This window comes from Carassius auratus, chromosome 36, assembly GCF_003368295.1.
Source record: "Carassius auratus strain Wakin chromosome 36, ASM336829v1, whole genome shotgun sequence".
Taxonomy (NCBI): Eukaryota; Metazoa; Chordata; class Actinopteri; order Cypriniformes; family Cyprinidae; genus Carassius; species Carassius auratus.
The window spans coordinates 3439452-3459380 of record NC_039278.1 but is presented as its reverse complement, the minus strand read 5'-3'; the positions used below and the strand labels follow the sequence as shown (position 1 = coordinate 3459380).

Below are 19929 nucleotides of genomic sequence, written 5' to 3'. Positions count from 1 at the left end.
CATTAGCACAGAATCAGTTCAGAATCAATCACCAAAAGAATCAGTTCAGTTCAGACGATGTGTGTGTGAGTAAATGAATTACTCCGGGATATTGGTTTGTTTGAACTCAGAGGGAGTGTCAGCCACATTAAAAAAGTTAACAGCTTAAGTCATTTGTGGATTAATGCGTATTGGAGACGCGAACTGTTTAAAACGAGTCAATTAGATTTGGTGAACTGGTTCAAGAAAATCCGGTTATATCGAATGATTCGTTCGTGAACCGGATATCACAAACTGCTTTGTTTTTAACTCTCTCTCACAACAGACACGGAAGAGAAGACAATGCTGAATAAAGTCGTAGTTTTTGCTATTTTTGGACCAAAATGTATTTTCGATGCTTCAACAAATTCTAACTGACCCTCTGATGTCACATGGATTACTTTGATGATGTTTTTCTTACCTTTCTGGACATGGACAGTAGACCGTACACACAGCTTCAGTGGAGGGACTGAGAGCTCTCGGACTAAATCTAAAATATCTTAAACTGTGTTCCAAAGATAAACGGAGGTCTCACGGGTTTGGAACGACGTGAGGGTGAGTTATTAATTACAAAATTTAGATTTTTGGGTGAACTAACCCTTTAAATATACTATGTTTTAACACAACATTGGTTGTTCAGTCATTGGCATTGAACTTCTGACCTCATATGCAATATTCATACAGTTTTAAACTCAACATACATTAATCAAAAACAATAGTGCAATAATGAACAGTGTATGTCAACTATAGTTATATTGTGTTATGGTTGCAGGTGGAAATGGTGTTTTGGCTGCTGTCCATGCTGGCCTCTAGAGATCGAGAGGAGATGTCCCGCACCCTTCTGGCAATGTCAAGCTCACAGGAAAGCTGCATTGCCATGCGCAAGTCTGGTTGCGTCCCACTGCTTGTGCAAATACTACATGAGGGTGGCACTGGGGAGGCAGCTGGGACAGGAGGTTATAGTCGAGAAGCCCGTTCCAGAGCCAGTGCTGCCCTGCACAACATTGTGTACTCACAGCCAGATGAGGGCCAAGCACGACGCGAGATGAGAGTCCTTCATGTGCTAGAGCAGATCCGCTTACACTGCGAGAATGGCTGGGACTGGATTGAGAATCATTTAAGTATCCCATCATCTGGTGGTGCCAAAACCACAGGTGAGCCCTGCTTAGGTTATAGTCAGTGTGTTATATACCGTCAGACTTGCCATTCATTTGTTATGAATAATCATATTTTTTGTTTGTGTACATGTCAAATTCCAAACAGAAGGACAAAGCTTATGCATATAAGTTACAAATAGTGTAAGCCATTTACTTATAAGTACTTACTTTAAGTATCAGATAAACTAGATTGTTTCTATATGGTGATTTCGATTTTTGTTTTTTTATTCATGAATTAAAATATATTTTGCTGATTTTCTAAAAATAATTTGTCATACATACTGTTCCCATAACATTAAATGATTCATATAAGTATACATTTACTTTGATATTCACAGAAATCCCTGAGCCAGTGGATCCCCAGATGTGCCAGGCCTTGTGTGCAATAATGAAGTTATCTTTTGAGGAAGAGTACCGCAGGGCGATGAATGATCTAGGTACATGAATATAGTGTCTCTTAGAAGACCAAAGAGCAATAGAGTGTATGCTGTGGTTGTAAATAAGCACATTTCCCATGAATTAAAAACACAGTGAAGATGCTAATTTATGTAACTTTTAGGGGGCCTGCAAGCGATTGCGGAGCTAATGCAGCTGGATCAAGAAATGTATGGCATGCAAAATGAGCCAATCAATATGGCCCTCCGGCGTTACGCAGGAATGGCACTCACTAATCTTACATATGGAGATGTTGTGAATAAGGTACATTTTCTAATTATTGCATACAAGTGTGGAATCGCATAAAAATGAAAAACAAGTCATTCTCATTTCTTTATAATAATTAAATCAGTGACGTTGACAGAATGCTCTTAATCAACTTTACCAGGCTACTCTTTGCTCAAAGAGAAACTGTCTTCAAGCTATTGTTGCACAGCTTGCATCTGATAGCGAGGAATTACAGCAGGTACATAAACTACTTTTCCATAGTGCAAACCATCACTCCTTTATTAACTTATAGTACAACAAATATTATGCAACAGCTAATTTAATTGGTATTTGTATTGGTATTAATTATTTGGCCCACAACAGCACTGTGATTTGTCATTGCTTTTAGGTAGTGTCAAGTATACTGAGAAACTTGTCATGGCGTGCTGATATCAACAGCAAGAGGGCTTTGAGAGATGTCGGCAGTGTGTCAGCACTTATGACTTGTGCACTACAGGCTACAAAGGTACAGTCAAACATTTCTATGATATCCATTTCTTACATTCAATAAATCTGAATATGAGTGATTTACCCGTCTGGTCTTCTTCACAGGAGTCCACTTTAAAGAGTGTGCTCAGTGCATTGTGGAACCTGTCAGCACACAGCACTGAGAATAAGGTGTCAATTTGCTCTGTTGATGGTTCTCTTGGCTTTTTGGTTAGCACTTTGACTTATCGATGCCAAACCAACTCACTGGCCATTATTGAGAGTGGTGGGGGTATCCTTCGCAATGTGTCCAGCCTTATTGCTACCCGAGACGATTACAGGTATCATGTTTATTCATATCCACAAATTAAGCAGAGGTTAACGTGTCAATGACATCACTTAAATTCTTCCTGTTTTCCTAATTCAGGCAAATCCTCAGGGATCATAACTGCCTTCAGACTCTGCTGCAGCACTTGCGATCTCACAGTCTGACCATTGTGAGTAATGCATGTGGAACCCTCTGGAACCTGTCTGCACGAAGTCCAAAGGACCAGGAATTGCTGTGGGATCTTGGAGCTGTAAGCATGTTGCGCAATCTCATCCACTCGAAGCACAAAATGATAGCCATGGGAAGTGCTGCAGCTCTGCGAAACCTCCTCACAAATCGTCCACTTAAATATAAAGATACTGCTGTTGTATCCCCAGGATCCTGCATGCCATCCCTCTACATGAGGAAGCAGAAAGCATTAGAGGCTGAGTTAGATGCGAAGCATCTGGCAGAGACATTTGATTCAATTGAGAAACAACGTTTCAAACATCAAAGTATAAACAAACCGCTGAGGCACATTGAGAGCCTAGCAAAAGACTACGCCTCAGATTCTGGTTGTTTTGATGATGATGAGGGGCCTAATGTATCAACTAGCTTGGACACTGGAACCTTCTCCATGCTCTCCATGTTCTTGAACAATCCTAACTTCCTTAATACTCAGCCCCGTAAGCGAGAGGGGGAGCCTGAGCAAGACATTGAAAGCTTTCAAACTGAAAATAAAAGGTCACAACCCTCTGATGATGAAGTGACTGTAGCAGCTGAGAAACTAGCCAAGAAGATCACCAGCACAGTGGCTAAAATTGACAAACTGGTAGAAGACATTACCATGCATACGTCCTCAGAGGACAGCTTCAGTCTCAGCTCAGAAGATCATTTTGTAGATTGGAATTATGGGCCAGATGAGCTTCACGAGGGACGAGCCATTTCCTGTTCCCCTTGTCATCTTTCTGACAACAGCTCTTTTTTACCTAAAGAGTGTCTCAGCAGAGCACATGCCTTCTTGCGTCTTAAAACAGCCAACTCGAGTTTATCCAATGACAGCCTTAACAGTGGCGGCACCAGCAATGGCTATTGTGGCAGTCAGAACCAGATTGATACCTCGACAAAACCAACAGGACAACGACGTCCAAATAAACTTGACCTTAAGGTGGCTAATGAGGAACCAGTGAACAGTGGTGTGCATATTTCAATCATGTGTCAAAATGAGATCCCTGAAAGAGATTTTGAGACAAGCAAAGATGCTATTTTGCCTGATTCAGGTTCCACTGATACAGAGAAGAGCCAAGAACCTTTTATATCAACACCTGCAACTGTATCAACCAAGGTGTCTTCAGATGCCAGTATACCAACTGTGAAGTTGTCTCCCTCCTATCAGCATGTTCCTCTGATCCAGAGTGTTGCCAAGTTTGGCATTGCAAAAACTGCAATCAATGTTCAGGCAGCTCAAGCAATGCGCAGGCAAGCTTGGGTTCCAACAGTGATGACTGGAGATAGTATTAGCAAGTTTTCCCCAATATGCTCTGCAAGAAGCCCCACAATAGGACAGCTGGAGACCCCTCAGAAGTATTCTGTTGAAAATACTCCAATATGTTTCTCTCGCTGCAGTTCTCTGTCTTCTCTGTCTTCTGGGGATGGAGCTCTTGATGGACAGAGTCAGACTGAAAATGACCTAGAGAGTGACTCCTCATTAGAAATCATAGAGGTGGAAGATGTGAATGTTGAGAGAAAAGATGAAGAGGATGAGACACTTGATGACTTGAGTGACAGTCAACTATTATTAACTGATCAAAAAATCAGCAGCTCTGATCCAACGGAGATCCCTAGTACAATAAAAAATGAGAAGAAGTTCATTAGAGGAGTGTCTCCAGTAATTCTTGAGGACAGGACACCATCCAGCTCTTCAGAAAACTACATTCATGAAACACCTCTTGTAATGAGCCGCTGTAGTTCAGTAAGTTCACTTGGCAGCTTTGAATCTCCTTCAATTGCCAGCTCTATTCAGAGTGATCCATGTAGTGAAATGATAAGTGGTACTATTAGCCCCAGTGACTTACCAGACAGCCCAGGACAAACAATGCCTCCAAGTCGCAGCAAAACTCCATGCTGTGCAGAATCCAGTGGACCAGAGACACAAAATCTTGGTGGTGTAGGAAGCCAGTGGGAAAACAGTTTGCGCAAATTTATGGAAATCGCCGACTTTAAAGAAAGGTTTAACCTACCTCCAGATTTGGACACAATGATCTATTTCACTGTGGAAAAACCAATTGAGAATTTCTCATGTGCCTCTAGTCTGAGTGCCCTCCCTCTCCATGAACACTATGTCCAGAAAGATGTGGAGCTCAAACTTACTCCTTTGCTTAACCAGCAAGACAATGATCCAGAGGATTCTGAAAAAGAAGAGGACATGGATGACCAAGACCAATATAGTGAAGGCAACTCAGATGATGACATAGAAATTTTGAAAGAGTGCATTAATTCTGCCATGCCTTCCAGGTTTAAGAAGGTAAGGCCAACTATGATGCCTAACCTCTCAAACCAAGTTCTCAACATGCAGACTCGAAAATCTGTGCAATTACCAGTGTTTATGCTGCTCCAGAATAAAAACAACCAAATGTGTACTGGACAAAAGCTTGGAATGTCTTCAAAAGAAATCTATCATGATGATTCCTCTTACACTGACTCTGCTGAAGGTACGCCCATCAATTTCTCAAGCACCACTTCCTTGAGCGATGAAACTCTCCAGTATCCACTCAGAACTAAAGGAATAAAAGATTGGCAAAGGAACAAAGAGACACAAGAGCTGGTTGATATAGAGGCAAAAAGAATTGAAGACCTACGCATGTTCTCCCGCTTCCACAAACCAACTAAAACATGTCAGTCCCACATAGTCTCAAACCAATTAAACAAAACAATCAGAAATATGGTACCCACTCAGAGATTACTTATACAGAGTAAAGAGATGACAGCAAAAATGACCCAGCAAAGGATTCAACAAAGCCAGTCTCCAGTTCGACAAATCCAAAATCAAGGACAGAATCTGTCAAAAAGCATGCCACAGTTAGATATTCCTATAAGCAAACAAAACCCAGAGGTGTACCAAAATCACAAAACCTGCTCCATGAGTTATGCACAGGAAAACACTTTAGGCTTTCAGTCTAGGCATCACCCAACAACTACAGAAGTGGCCATCTGCCATAAAGTGGACATACAGGATGGACTGATGAATAGGACGCGACAGAAACAACATTATGAATCAAGCAAGACTAATGTGATCCGTAATGCTAATATACAAGATCAAGTCAACAGTTACAAGTACCACCAAAAGGGTTTTCACAGAATCAAGCAAAATCAAATTTTAGAGGAAGCACCTCCATGTTACTCTTTGAGTTCCTCCCTTAGCTCTTTGAGTGATGCAGAATTTGAGGAACATCATGAAAAACCTCAGCATACGTGGATACGGAATAAACATAATTTAACATCCAACCCCATATGCCCTCCAAAGTCAAAGCAAGAACACAACCAGTTTGAAGAGAACAGCTCGCCAAGCTCAGTCAGCATGGATTCAGAAGATGATCTTTTGATAAAATGCATAACATCTGCAATGCCTCAACACAAGAAAAAGCAGGCTGCCAGAAAAAAGAAGGCTGAGAATAAGCACAAACACAAAGCTACTCTTCAGAAAGCAACAGTGTGGAGCCCTGAAAATGATCTAGATTCAGATGAAATGGCATCAGACAAAGACTCTGATCTCAACAGTGTTGAATGGAGAGCAATACAAGAAGGGGCTAATACTATAATTACCAAATTACAAGCTTCAAAGTCCCAGGAACCTTCATCAGAGTCTGAATCAGTTCTGTCATTTATGTCTGATTCGAGCTTTACTCCTAAAGAGAAGAAGGTATACAAAGATGACAAAAAGGCTAATAAACCACTTGATTTTGCACCTCGCAAACCTGTTCCAAACTTTCCTGTGGTCTTCAGGGGTAGAACAGTGATATACACGCCCAAGAAAGAGACAACTCTCTCTCAAAGACCACCACCTAAAAAAGTGATACAGAAATCAGATGCCCCTAAAAATCCAAATCTAGCTCAGCACAGGTCAAGAAGCCTTCACAGACTGGGCCACCCCATGGATTCCACTCTGTTGTCATTGCCCAAAAGAAGCTCAACACCACCTGCCAGGATACCAAAGAGCTCATCTTCAGGATCATCTCAAAGTTCAACACCTTCCAGGCATCCTCAGAAAAAAGTAACCTCCCCAACCCAAACCATTAAACAAGGTCCAGAGAAGGTAGCCTCAGCACCATGCAGTCCACCGGACAAAAGAGGAAGAACTTCAAACATTAATCAGAACTCAAACTCTCCTGTAGACAGGAAAACACAGAAATCCCCTGTCAGAATACCATTCATGCAGAATCCATCAAGGCAAACAAGAAACATTTCACCTTTAGTAACCAACCAGCCCACTAACATCAGCAGACAAAATACGCAGATGTCTGGGAAAAGAATCCTACCAGCAAATCGAATGGATTTGGTTCGCATGACATCCAGTCATTCAAGTAGTGGTGAATCAGATAGTAATGGTTTTCTCAGACAACTGACATTCATCAAAGAGTCCTCAAAAGTCTTAAGACGTGATGCCGCTTCACGTTCTGTCCCAACATCACAGCAAGCCTCACCCCGAAAAGCAGTTCCAGGGGCCCCAGCAGTTTTCTTGTGTTCTTCTCGTTGTCAGGAGCTCAAGGAAGCAGTTCAAGGTCCAAAAAGAATGCCTGTTACTGAAGGGCAAAGACAAGTGCAGGAACACGGGATACTCAGACAAGGCATGGCCCCATCAAGAGCCACCTCTATCGATAGGGACGTCACTGTAAAACGTCCAGCTAGACGAACAAGCTCAGAAAGTCCTTGCAGAGCCTCCCAGAGAAATACACCCGGTCCAAGGCCAAGAGAAAAGAGGGAGGATACCGTCAAAAGATATTCCTCCTCACCAAGCATTAATGTCTTGAGTCGTGGCACCAGTCGCTCCTCTCTTCGTTCTTCATCCTCTGACTCAAGCGGACGAGCTAAAAGTGAAAGGGACACAAATCAGAAGCAACAGAGAGCTGGTTCACGTAACTCTGACAGAGTGACCTGGAGAAGGATTCGTGATGAGGACATTCCCCAGATATTAAAGAGCACCCTTCCACCCACTGCACTGCCTCTGTTGCCTTCACCTGAGGGCATCAAACAGATGCCACCACCACTACCAGGGAAATGGCCTACTATTACCCTAGCATCACGGAAAACAAGTGATGCAACTGTTCAAACTGAGGACTACTCAGCCAACAAAACTAATTCAAGCACCTCTCCCACAATTGAAAAAGTTCTTAGCATTACAGATGAGGCCACAAAGATGGCCCTGCCCAGGAAAATAAGCATGGGCTTTGGGAATACTCTCCAAGATGGGGATTCGGATGGATCTCTAAAAACCTACAGCACAGCATCAACCTCCACCTTTCAATCAGTGGAAAGTACCCCCAGTGGTGGTGTTGGCCATTTCAGACAGAGCTCACCAAGTAAAGCTGTCAGGGTTACTCCTTTCAACTACATCCCCAGCCCCATGGTCTGCTGCTCTCCACAGACACATGGACAAGCGCAAACAATGTCAGAGAAGACAGGGGAAAACCATGAAGCATAAAATCTTTATTCTGTCCAAGGTTCAAATCTTGACAAAGTACTATGCTCTGGATGCGGTAAAAGTTCAGGTGGTAATGGATATGATTTTCTTTACCTCGGATATTTACTGAGTCTTATGCTTTGCCATCACTTGCATCTGAAGTTTTACCTATTCGAAAAAACAAAACAAAAACAAATAAAAAACAATCTGGATGTGAACAATTACCCATGTACTATAGAATCTCACTGGATTCACAACATTAACCTAACCTACCACAAGTGAGGGTGTACCCATTTTTTTTATATTTTTGTACATTGATAATAATCACTGCTTGTGCTAGTTGGACTATTAATCTCACATGACAAAGACTGTCTCAAAGTGTTATCCACTGGTACAAATGATGGCCCACATTTAGAACAGTGAAAAATACTTTAAAAGACCATGTGCTACCTGCAACCCAGAAAAGACTGTTGTACTCTCACATGAGAATCATATCATGTATGCACATGCCATTATGCCACACAGACAGCCTATTGCCTTCACTTATTATTACTGCAGGAAAATATAGCTACAATAGGTAAAATCTAAACAAAATGCCTATGTAATCATCGCATATATTTCGTGGTAATGTTGTAAATACTAATATACAACTTTAGTCTAATGCTTCCCAGAAGGCAAAATGTAATCCTGCCATTGCTACAACTAGCATGCTAAATACTCACTTATCCACTGTTAACACGTGATGTTGACTTTGCTGTTTCTTTTCTTCTTTTTTTTTTACTGAAAATGACACACTGTAAGTACAACCATGAATCTCTGACCACACATTTCCATTTTTGAATATAAGATTGTTGTAACTGTTGTGTTCAGCAAATGTATGTACTACAGTTAAGTGGCTGTACATACTTCTGTTTACTGAATGCTTTCACAATGTCATTTTGTGTAGAGTCATGTTATGCTTTAAGTATTCAAAAGCAAGCTAATGAGTAGCAACTCTGTGGATTTAGATAATGATTGCCATTTACAATAAGTTGGGCTGCTGTAGAATGTTTAAAATGGCTTCCATTCAACCAAAGCCTATTGCCAAAACTGCAGCTATACAAGCAAATATTGTAGACATATGATCAGTATAGTTTTGATTATGGCCAATTAGCCAGCACAAAAAGTGTTTGTCTTATTTGGTGCGGTGCAGTATTCACATGGGCTTAGTTTTAATTGTTATACAGCAGCTTTACTCAATTTCTCTCCTTTAACCACAAACCATGCATTCTCTCTTATAAGTAAAGTCATTGGTCCCAAATAAACCCTGATTCTGAGAATGATGAAAAGAACTACAGTTTATTTCAGATGTGCTGTGGGCGACACTCACACCTGAAATACACTGTAGATCTTTACACCATGGTGTTCCCTCATTAAAGAGTTAATTTTGAACTTTCTCAGAAAATATTAAAATTGACCAGTAACAGAGCTCGGTGTGATGTGTAATGACCCCTAACAGTGGTGGTCAGGATTAAGCAATATGATGCAATGATAAATTCAAATTGACAAGGGAAAATGTTATGCATATTTGAGAGGTTTTGTCAAAGCATAAATTGGGTTCAGAAAGTTGTTTGAAAGAATGTGGTGTACAGTTTAATGGTTGTGGCCATGGGTTAGGGGGTCCTCAAATAAACATTCTCATAAAACCTGTGTCCTTACATTATTGATCTGAGTGGAAGTAATTTATTCAATGGTAGATGCCTTCAATCTATCTTCAGGGTTGCCAGGTCTGCGTAACAACACTAGGGCAATGGCCAAACAAAAACCAAGCTAGCCCAATGACCCTATCCTAAATATCAAAACTCAAAATAGGCCACATCCATACCTATAATGCATATTTTACATTCAGTGTTATGTGCCATTCACAACTTCAATGTGAATACCACTATATTAGTACAGTAGTTATCATAAACACAGTCTGTTTTCATAAAGGAGAATACAAGAGCTGAAACGTTCCCTAACAGTGCTCCTCTTACACAAAACCTAACATTTAGCAGTTTTATAATTGTTAGATATAAAATACTTCAATACAGGCATTTTAGTCAAATAGAATGTATTCAAAGTGCAAGTAAATGCAAAATGGAAAAGGAGCAAATATATATGTTCATACACAGCTTGAGTAGCAAGATTGTGTTCAGTTTCAACTATTTCTTCCATTTTATATTTTTGGGTAAGAATAAAAAGCACTTCTTCCGGTAATTAGTGTCTTTCATTCCAACATAAGAAAACATCTCTGGAATCTGTGTCTGAAATAGCATGTATTTGCACAGTTTATGTATCTCCGAGGGGATATGGATGCATTTAAACTGCAGATACAGATGTATAAATAGGCCTCATGTTTTGCTTTTAACAAAACGTTGAAAACTGATATTTGAAATAATGTAAAACGTAAAAAAAAAATGGTCGAAATGTTAAATAAAACCGCCAGTACTTGACAGCAAGTGAATGTTAATGAATGAGTCAATGAGATTCAACAGATCCATTCAAACAGCTGATTCATTCAGAAACAAAGCAATTGACGTGTTAACGAATCATTTATGGAACCGAATTGTTCATTCATTAAGTAAACACCGTGGAATTGTAATTTTGAGTTGTAATGGACTAATAAATCAATGAGCATGCACTTTGTGTAGTTGGTGAAATTTGGTGGCACATTACAAGACTCACCATATGTTAGTGTTGTTACCAAGTGGGGCAGCTGTTGCCTAATGGTTAGAGAGTTGTACTTGTATTGGCGGTTCATGTCTCCGTGCCGGCAGGAGTTGTGGGGGGGGGGGGGGGGGGTGAATGAACAGCACTCTCTCTCACCCTCAATACCAAGGGCTGAAGTGCTCTTGAGCGAGGCACTGAACCCCCAGTTGCTCCCTGGGTGCTGGATATATAGCTGCCCACTGCTCTGGGTGTGTGTTTACTGCTGTGTGTGTGCACTTGGATGGGCTAAATGCAGACACCAATTCTGAATATGGGTGAGCATAATTGGCAAATGTCACAACTTTCACTTTTTCATATTATTGCAGACGATGCTGTATTGGGCACCCCTGACTCGACTTGAGTAGAAAATGAAATCATCCACAGTTGTGAGCGGCAAGCACTTGTTTGCACATGAGCAAATGTGTTTTTACGAGTCTCAGACCACTGATTTGTCAAACCTGCTCTCCTCCAGTCTGTGTTCTTCTGACCATTCTGTAATAAGTAACGAATATACTTAAGGGGAAATGTAGTGGAGTAAAAGTTACCTAAAAAATAAAAACTCAAGTACAGATAGATTTTTACTTCATTACGTTACACCACTGGCTCTTACCTCTTTTAGTTATTAAATAATGCTGCATTTAACTTATGAACCTAAATGAGATTTATGTTCCATAACTAAAAAGTTGTAAGTTCTTTACTGTTAAGTGAAACAAACAAGAACACTCAAAAATTTGACACAATCATTTAATTCACTAAGTTTATTAGTAAGTTTATGAATTCAGATTTGGAGTTTTTTTACCAGCCAATCATAGACCACAGCTTGAGAACCAATGACCTAATAACACAGAAATCACTTTACATTTTAAAATTAAGGATTTTTGCATGGACAATAAACCTTAATCAGGCAATTCAACTTTATTTGATACAAACGAAAATGACGCTGCGAAGAATAAACTGGAATATTCCAGTCATCAATAAACTCAAGAAGCTTGGACTGTGAAAATTAGATTGTAAATTAAAATTAAATAATGAAAAATACATTGAGACTGCACAACTTATACAGTGCTGAACACACACAGCACATAGACATTGACCCAGTCCATTTGTCACAAATCATTTCCCAAACATAAGGAAGTGATGGATTTTAGCATTAAAATGTCTGAGCCTAAATGCTAACAGCAGCTTAGCAAGAGGAAAGGCTCTTCCGTGGAAATCAAGTGACATCAGCAACTGATTTGGCAAATCTCAAGTTCACAAGATATATGCGAGTTGTCACTGTGCGCTCCTCTTGACTTCCATCACGCTGTGCCCCAAAGACTCCCCGGCCGCACGCAGCTCATCTCTCCGCCGTGCCAGATTGCTACGTTCTTCTTGCAATCGCTCGTGCAGCTCTATGTAACGTCTGCTCTGCAGGTATCTCACCTCCACTTCACTGGTGCTGGAACTGGCCTTCAGATCTGAAAGATCAAGGACAAATATTACAGTTATTCATGCAAAGGTGCAGCCACACACTAGCTAAAACCAATGTCCAACACTGCTAACAGTAGCAATGCCAAATTCTATATTCAATAAAACAATTCGGCAATCCAGAATTTATTCATTACTAACTCAACCATTAGTAAAAAAGTACAAAATAAAAACAAGTTACAAAAACAGCAGCTAAAAAACGTGTAAAGTTATTTTCATAAAATGTGATGTTTTTTTTTTTTTGCAGGCAAAATCCAGTCATGTCAATGGGGATCCATGCAATCGTGAATTTTGTGTTAGGGTGAAGATATCCCCATGCAGATTTTGCAGTGGGTTCAAGTTTAACATGTTGTGTTTAGAGATTCTGTTATTAGTTATTCAATTATTTAACTAAATTGTCAAGATTCAATTTAAGTTTTATATTAATCATACTTTTGCATTTTGTACAATAACAACTAAATGAGCAATCTATTTATGATGGGGACATCACCATTCGGCACATGCTTAATGATCTAGATGTGTTACAAGATAATAAAGGGAACATTTTTACCCAATAAACACTTTTCCAAAGTTTTTTTAGTCTCTTCTGTTCATCGAAGCTGCATTTATTTGCCCAAAAATACAGAAATTATGTAAAATATTAATGGGTTATAATTTATTTCTGTGATGCAAATCTGATTTTTCAGCATCATTACTCCAGTCTTCAGTGTCACATGATTTTTCTGCTTTATTTTATTTATTTTTTTGGAACCTTTGATACTTTGTACAAGATGCTTTGATGAATAAAGTTAAAAAGAATAGCATTTATTTAAAATATAAACCTTTCTAACAATATGTCTTTATTATCAATATTTTTCAGTTTAGCACATACTTGCTGAATAAAAGCATTCATTATATATATATATATATATATATATATATATATATATATATATATATATATATATATATATATACTGGCCCCAAACAAATAAAAGATTTAGCTTTATTTTAAATAAATGCTGTTCTTTTTAACTTTTTATCAAAGAATTAATAAAAAAAAGTATTCACAGGTTCCAAAAAAATTTAAACAAATATGAAGCAGCAAAACTGTTTCCAATACTGATAACAAGTCAGCATACTGCAATGATTTCTGAAGGACCATGTGACACTGAAGACTGGAGTAATGGTGATGAAAAATCAGATTTGCATCAGATATTAAATTATAATTTATAATATAATTATAATAATTACCATTATTTCAAATTGCTATAATCTTGAACAATATTACTGTTTTCCTATATTTCTGACCAAATAAATGCAGCCATGATAAGCAGAAGAAACAAATCGTATTGAACGTTTGTGGTCAAATCATATATTATACTAGCTAATCCGATAGTGCCTACAATTGTTCATCTGCTTTCGCAAAAAGTTAAGTGTCTAAAAACTTAAAATAACTGCCTTATTTTTCAGACATGTTGATTTCACTACATTGCAAGAGTGAGTGGTTTTAATGACTGTTTTATATAATGCTCTCTATTACAGATCCAGTGTTTTTAAGATGTCAAAGTGCTGCGATACTGTCGTCTTACCTTCCGCAGAATCGGGTAAAACAGTGAACACGGGGTCGTGAGGATCGGCTCGGTTCACATCCTCCGTGATCTGCTCCACGGTCGGCGGATCGGGGCGGGTCGGCAGCACCATCCGCTTCTTGCTTTTCGAACCAAAATTCATCCTGACCAACAAGAGAGACGCTCTTTATAAATTATTAGTGTTCAGGCTCGTGGGAATACATACTGTTCACTGTTAAACAAACACCACAAGTAAACGGCTGGATATATCTCCCATGTCAACTGTTTACGTTTAGTACAGCTGACACGTCAGACTCAGCGCGTGATTCTTCGGTTGTATCTGAGACTGAGATCTTGGTGAAGACTGGCGCCATCTGTCGACTCGGAGTACAACAGCAAACATTTGTAACAGCGCAGTACAGAAAAAAAGAAACTATTACAAGAATACACAAGCTGAGATCGCTACAGCAAACACAGACACACAAATTAAAGTGTGTAACACTGTTCTAAGTGAATGAAAAAAATCCTGCAGAATGTTTAATTTTGAAAGTGCACCGTGTATAAAGTTATAGAAATGTTAACGAATTCCACGCAGTTTCATGTTGTTGTTCTTTCGCGTTGGTCTTCATGCCAAAGTCTCTTTAAGAGTCTTCTTTATTCATTATTTGCCACTAGGTGCCGCTTTTGGAGCAGGAAAAATAGCGGTTTCCCCGGTAACACTGTAAACAAATCAGCACTGCTCCTGTCAACCTGTTGCTGTGTCTCCCAAAACAAAAATATGAACCTTTCATTAGACATAATAGGGGCACTTTAAACCACAATGCTCTCAGAACTTTAAATAAATAAAATTAGAATAAAGGATCTACAATCAAATAGGTTTTACAGCTGATTAATAAGCTGATAATTTTCTGCATACTTCAATTTGATAAATGTCCTATAATTTATAATAGTTAAAATTTAAAAATATAATTTACTTTTTTCTATTATTAATTCAGAATTTCACAATATATGACATAATGACTTTTGTGTATCTTAGAAAAATGAAAATGGTTTCTATTGCACATTTGGTAAGTTAACGTATTAAAGTAAAGTCACCTTTATGTGTATATTCATCTGAAAGCTCAACAGTTGGATATATTTCATTCAGTTTTAGGATTTAAGCTGATGATGTCAGTGGTCCATGAGAAAAATGAGTTCTTTTAAAATGTTGGCTATAAAAGTTTATTGAAATTGTGAAGACTGTCTTCAACATGATGCTGCATCTCTTGCTCAGATCACTTTAGCCACCTACATGTAGATAAAAGAAAAGACATATTGTTTTTAACATATTCATGAAAACAAATACCTCCCACCTCATTCACACATGAACATAGATTGAAAACATACCATTTAATCAACAGTGGGTTCAGTCTGCAGTCAGTCGCATGCAAGATGAGACAGCACAGAGAGATTGATTAATTTGGAGGAAGCAAAAGAATAAAAAACCGTATGACTTATCAAATGTGGGTTTATTAGCAATATGATGACATACAGAAGCAGAACTGGGCAGTCTTTTGGCTTCAGGCTCAGCGGGGCCAACAGCCCGGTTTCTCACCAGAGTGTGAAGAACTGCAACATCGATCGGACAAGTGCCAAATTAAACAGATGACAACAAATATTTGAACATTTACATTCCCCTAGACAAATAAGCCAGGACTCGTTTCACCCTTAAACTGGAACTCAAACTAAGTTGTGCACAGTTCTTCATTAACAGTTATAATAATGAAATGCTTGTTAAAAAAATCTAAAATAAATATTAATGTATGTGTTTCTCATTCCCTATATTTGGAATATAACCTTCAGCTTGGTATTTGTCTACTTGCTGTAAACTTTTAACATCTTCTTATCTTCAGACTGTTTAGTTATGTGATTATCAAGGTGTACTGGCAAAAAAAAAAAAAGAGGAAGAAGAAGAAAGATTGGTGTTTTGAAACAGCTCTTATGTTGCATACCCTCTCTGGTGACGTGCTCAGCTGCTGACATGGCCTTCCCGCTGATCTCGTCCACTCTGGCTTCATGCTTCAGGAAAAATGGGCGCACCACAAACCTGTAGAGAACCTGAGAACCGTTCCAGGAGACCGGAGCCATGCACCACAACAGAAACAAGCACTGAACACCAGAACACACACACACACACACACACAAGGACAAGGGAGTGAAGGAAAGGTTATCTGGTGTGAGAGTTCATCACTAACATTGAGCACCAGAGAGTTGTCCCTACTAAGGTTAAGAGACTACAGCGGCAGAGAGTTACACGTTTATCAAACCTTATTTAGTTTTATTGTGGGTACTCTCGCTTTCCATTTTCTGCCAAACTACCTCTTTTCGATTCGAGTTTCGGTTGTTGTGGCTTCAGTTTACTTCTACTGCATATAGTGACGCAACATGCACAGACAAATGATGAAATCATACATTTTCCTATTAGATTTGTTTCAATAACTCTTAAATGTGAATAAATATTATGTGTCTTACCACGGTGGTTTAGGCTAAAGTAAAAAAGCAGTTTGGAACATGGTTTTATAATGAACTCCTGTGATATCTGGGGCTCAAAATGACCCCAAAGCAACTTTGCTAATCATATTTTTAATCCTTGAGTCTTTATGTCTTTTGCTAAATGTGAATTCATAAACATCCACATCTTGTGTTAAAAAGTTTTTAAAATGCCTGTGCAAATTTGGGCCAATTGGTGATGTCTGGGCTTAATATAATTTATATTTCTGCATTTTTACATTTACAAAAAACAAACAAACAAACTAAATAATCTGTTTTCCTCATGGGGACAAACTAAATGTCCCCACAAAAAAAAAAAAAAGTAATTATCTGTCAAAAAAATAAATAAATAAATAAATAAAAAGACTGCAAGATACACTTTGAGTGAGCTGTTAGAGAAATGTATGGATAATGTGACTAATTTAGAGGACAATGTTTTTTGTTGTTGTTTGTTTTTATAGTTTTTAAAGCAATTAAAATAAATAAATAAAATATATACATAAAAAAAAAAAAATAATAATGTTTTGTCCTAAAAGAAAATATTTAAAGTAAAGTGTAAGTAAATAAAAAATAAATGACAATGTAAGTCTGAGATATTTACTCATATATTTAAATATTTGGGTTCAATTTGACAATTTGAAATTTGCACTTTACAGGAGGGTTACATTTTGTAATTTTGAACATGGAAAAGTTGCATAGTGTAGCTTTAAATTATGTATTTTTCTAAAGTTTACATTTTAGAGTCTAAGGATATTTCATAAAATATTTCACATTTTACAAAATCATATTTGTATTTAAACATTTTAAAAACATTAATATTCAAAGTATAAAATTAAACAAAATTTAAACTAATAAAAAAAAAGCACAAAAACACAGATACATGTTTTATTTTAGTATTATATATATACTATTATATACATTAAATATTTGCATTCATTAGGTTTGAGTGGTTTTGTTACAGGCTTTTGTAATTTTTGTAATAATTGATCCTTTTAAATCAGATATCAGTCAGAGAAAGCATGGCCTTGTTCTACCTACCTTACAGACATAGTAGAGAGGAAACCAGTGGAGAAAGATGTCAGCGAAGAATTCCCCCACGCTGAAGAAGCTGTAGATTACCCAGTACGTCAGCCATTGAGTGTCATCCTCCTTATCAGGACTTTCTATGGCTTTGATACTAAAACATTTCAACAGAACAAAATATGAAAGATACCCCAGTTAAGACAAGTTACTGCAACCAAAAAAATACACTTTATAATAAAGATTCAGTGTAGGTTATGGCAACTGCTGAATTGTGAAAAACCTTAAAAGCACATAACTCACGAGTAATATGCAGGATAAACAAAACCAATCAGATTACAGAGCAGAGAAGCGCCGTATCCAAATAATAGATACGCTCCGGTCACACCAACAGCACCTGATGGTAGAGAATCATAATATCCTTCTGAATCAACTGAACAAACTGCAAAATCACGTCTGAAATCTGTCAAATCTAATGTATTCCTGTGATGCTGAATTTCCATCATTCAGCATTCATCTCCAGTCTCCGGTGTCTCGTCATCCTTCAGAAATCATGCTAATATGATTTGCTGCTTGATAAACATTTCTGTACTGCTTAATATTTTTGTGGAAATATATAATTTTTTCGAAATGATTTGATAAACAGAAAGTTCTATAATATAATTTGTTAATATTTAGCTATATAATAGCCTAAGATTTGAAAAGATAATCTAACATTTTTAATGATAATCATTTCATTTCTGGCGGAGTAAAAATATTAATTTCTTAATAAATGCTGTCCCCAAACTTTTGAACAGTAGTGTGTATGTAAGTGTGTGTAGCCATCATGGTAACTGTTTGTGGATGAAGCCTCAAATGCAGTAATCTTGAGTGACGTCAGACCAGATCTCCTTCTGAGGAACTTTATTATTCAGAAAATTATTCCTGCATTTCAGCTCCTTCATTTCACTTTTCTGTTCTTTTCATGAAGAAAAGGTTTTTTTTTTTTTTTTTTTTTTTTTTTTTTGTCTTTAGTAATGATACGTATAATTTATTCCACATGCCAACAATACTGTATGACGCAGCTTCGACTGACTTGATAAATGCATATATACGGGTACTTTCGTTTGGAAACAACAACTAAATGCAGAACATGAAGCGTGCTTTGTATAAAATGAGGACTTACCTAGCGCTAAATAACGTTTCTTGATGCCTGTTTTTTCTTCGATTGTATTAAGACAGTCAGTGACTATATTCTTCTCGTTCAAAAAAGCCTCGACGCGGTCTTTGATCTTTGTAAATATGGCCAGCATCGTGGCTTAAGAGGAAAGAGTACCGTTCTGCAGTCAGTTAGAGACAGGTGTATGAACGCTAGCATGAGTGTCTCGGCTAGTTTCGCTGACTGAACAGACTCAATCCGCTTACTGTCAGATCTGTGTCTGCGGGAGGATATCAGAGAGGAGGGCAATGATCTGGCGCTTTAAATTCAACTAAAATGCATTAAGCCACTCTAGTTAACTTTAATTTGATTATCGTTTATGTGTTTACAACTAACATGCTTGCAAATAATCAATATCTGTACATACTTGGGGTCGGTGCGGGAAGTATCACAATTATTATATTACAATATTAAAAAAATAATAATTCATTTATTATATTAATTTACACAATTATTATCAAACAATTATTTTAACTGCGTGTAGCCCAAGGCTATATATAAAACTGCGTGTTTCTGCTTATAAATAGTTTATAAATAAATAGCTCGAGTTTGGCTTTGGACTAAAACAAAAAGCAGAAGGGGTTATTGAAAAATGCTAATTCTTTATTCTTTCGCTTTTCGCCAGGAATAGCCATTCCCCCGTTAACAGGGGCGGGTCTACGTGGTGGCCAGGGGGGGCACCGGCCCCCCCTGAAATTCGATTGGCCACCCCAGGTGCCCCCCTATAAGATGTCTTGTGATTGGTGAAGTTCGCGATTCAAAGAAGTGCAGCGTCTTCAGAGAAACAACGCTCGTCGCGATATTGGACTTAATTAATTAATTCTTGACCTGGGTCTTCAGTCTGTGATTAACTCACCTCCTGTCTGACAAGTCTTCAGGTTCAAATTATTCCTTAATCACGTGACAGACCCATGCGCTATTTCTGACATTTCTGTCACTGTGTTTTTGTTACTGTTTCTTGAGGATCTGTGGTGTTATTATTTTATAAATAAATAAAACCTTTTTATAAATAAAATATTGATTAATTTGTCTTTTTGACTGTCTATCAGTAAATAAACACTAGGCTATATAATAATATAATAATCCAAGTATTTATAGCCTAGTTTAATTTTTAATCCATTTTTAATAATATATGTATAAGATGCTTG

At 37.9% G+C, this 19929-nt stretch overlaps 3 protein-coding genes across 3 annotated transcripts in view; 1 reads left to right on the top strand and 2 right to left on the bottom strand.

Moving 5' to 3' along the window:
- LOC113054987 (APC regulator of WNT signaling pathway 2) overlaps nucleotides 1–8686 on the top strand; it is a 32693-nt gene extending 24007 nt beyond the window's left edge. The window contains exons 9-15 of the mRNA XM_026220856.1: nucleotides 791–1172; nucleotides 1514–1612; nucleotides 1735–1874; nucleotides 1999–2076; nucleotides 2227–2343; nucleotides 2430–2644; nucleotides 2731–8686. Coding sequence (XP_026076641.1) covers nucleotides 791–1172; nucleotides 1514–1612; nucleotides 1735–1874; nucleotides 1999–2076; nucleotides 2227–2343; nucleotides 2430–2644; nucleotides 2731–8308 — 6609 coding nt within the window. The 3' untranslated portion in view covers nucleotides 8309–8686. The remainder of the gene's footprint in view (nucleotides 1–790; nucleotides 1173–1513; nucleotides 1613–1734; nucleotides 1875–1998; nucleotides 2077–2226; nucleotides 2344–2429; nucleotides 2645–2730) is intronic.
- A 3074-nt stretch (nucleotides 8687–11760) lies between these two features.
- Nucleotides 11761–14413, bottom strand: c36h19orf25 (chromosome 36 C19orf25 homolog). Its single transcript, XM_026220855.1, has 2 exons — nucleotides 14056–14413; nucleotides 11761–12474 (listed from the first exon to the last, which is right to left on the bottom strand). The coding sequence occupies exons 1-2, from the start codon at nucleotides 14195–14197 to the stop codon at nucleotides 12290–12292; spliced, it is 327 nt and encodes a 108-aa protein (XP_026076640.1). The 5' UTR covers nucleotides 14198–14413; the 3' UTR covers nucleotides 11761–12289.
- Nucleotides 14414–15239: 826 nt separating this feature from the next.
- On the bottom strand, nucleotides 15240–19391 carry reep6 (receptor accessory protein 6). The gene is made up of 7 exons (XM_026220854.1): nucleotides 18749–19391; nucleotides 17887–17980; nucleotides 17602–17740; nucleotides 16026–16182; nucleotides 15566–15642; nucleotides 15421–15444; nucleotides 15240–15321 (listed from the first exon to the last, which is right to left on the bottom strand). The coding sequence occupies exons 1-6, from the start codon at nucleotides 18873–18875 to the stop codon at nucleotides 15424–15426; spliced, it is 615 nt and encodes a 204-aa protein (XP_026076639.1). The 5' UTR covers nucleotides 18876–19391; the 3' UTR covers nucleotides 15240–15321; nucleotides 15421–15423.
- Between the last annotated feature and the right edge of the window lie 538 nt (nucleotides 19392–19929).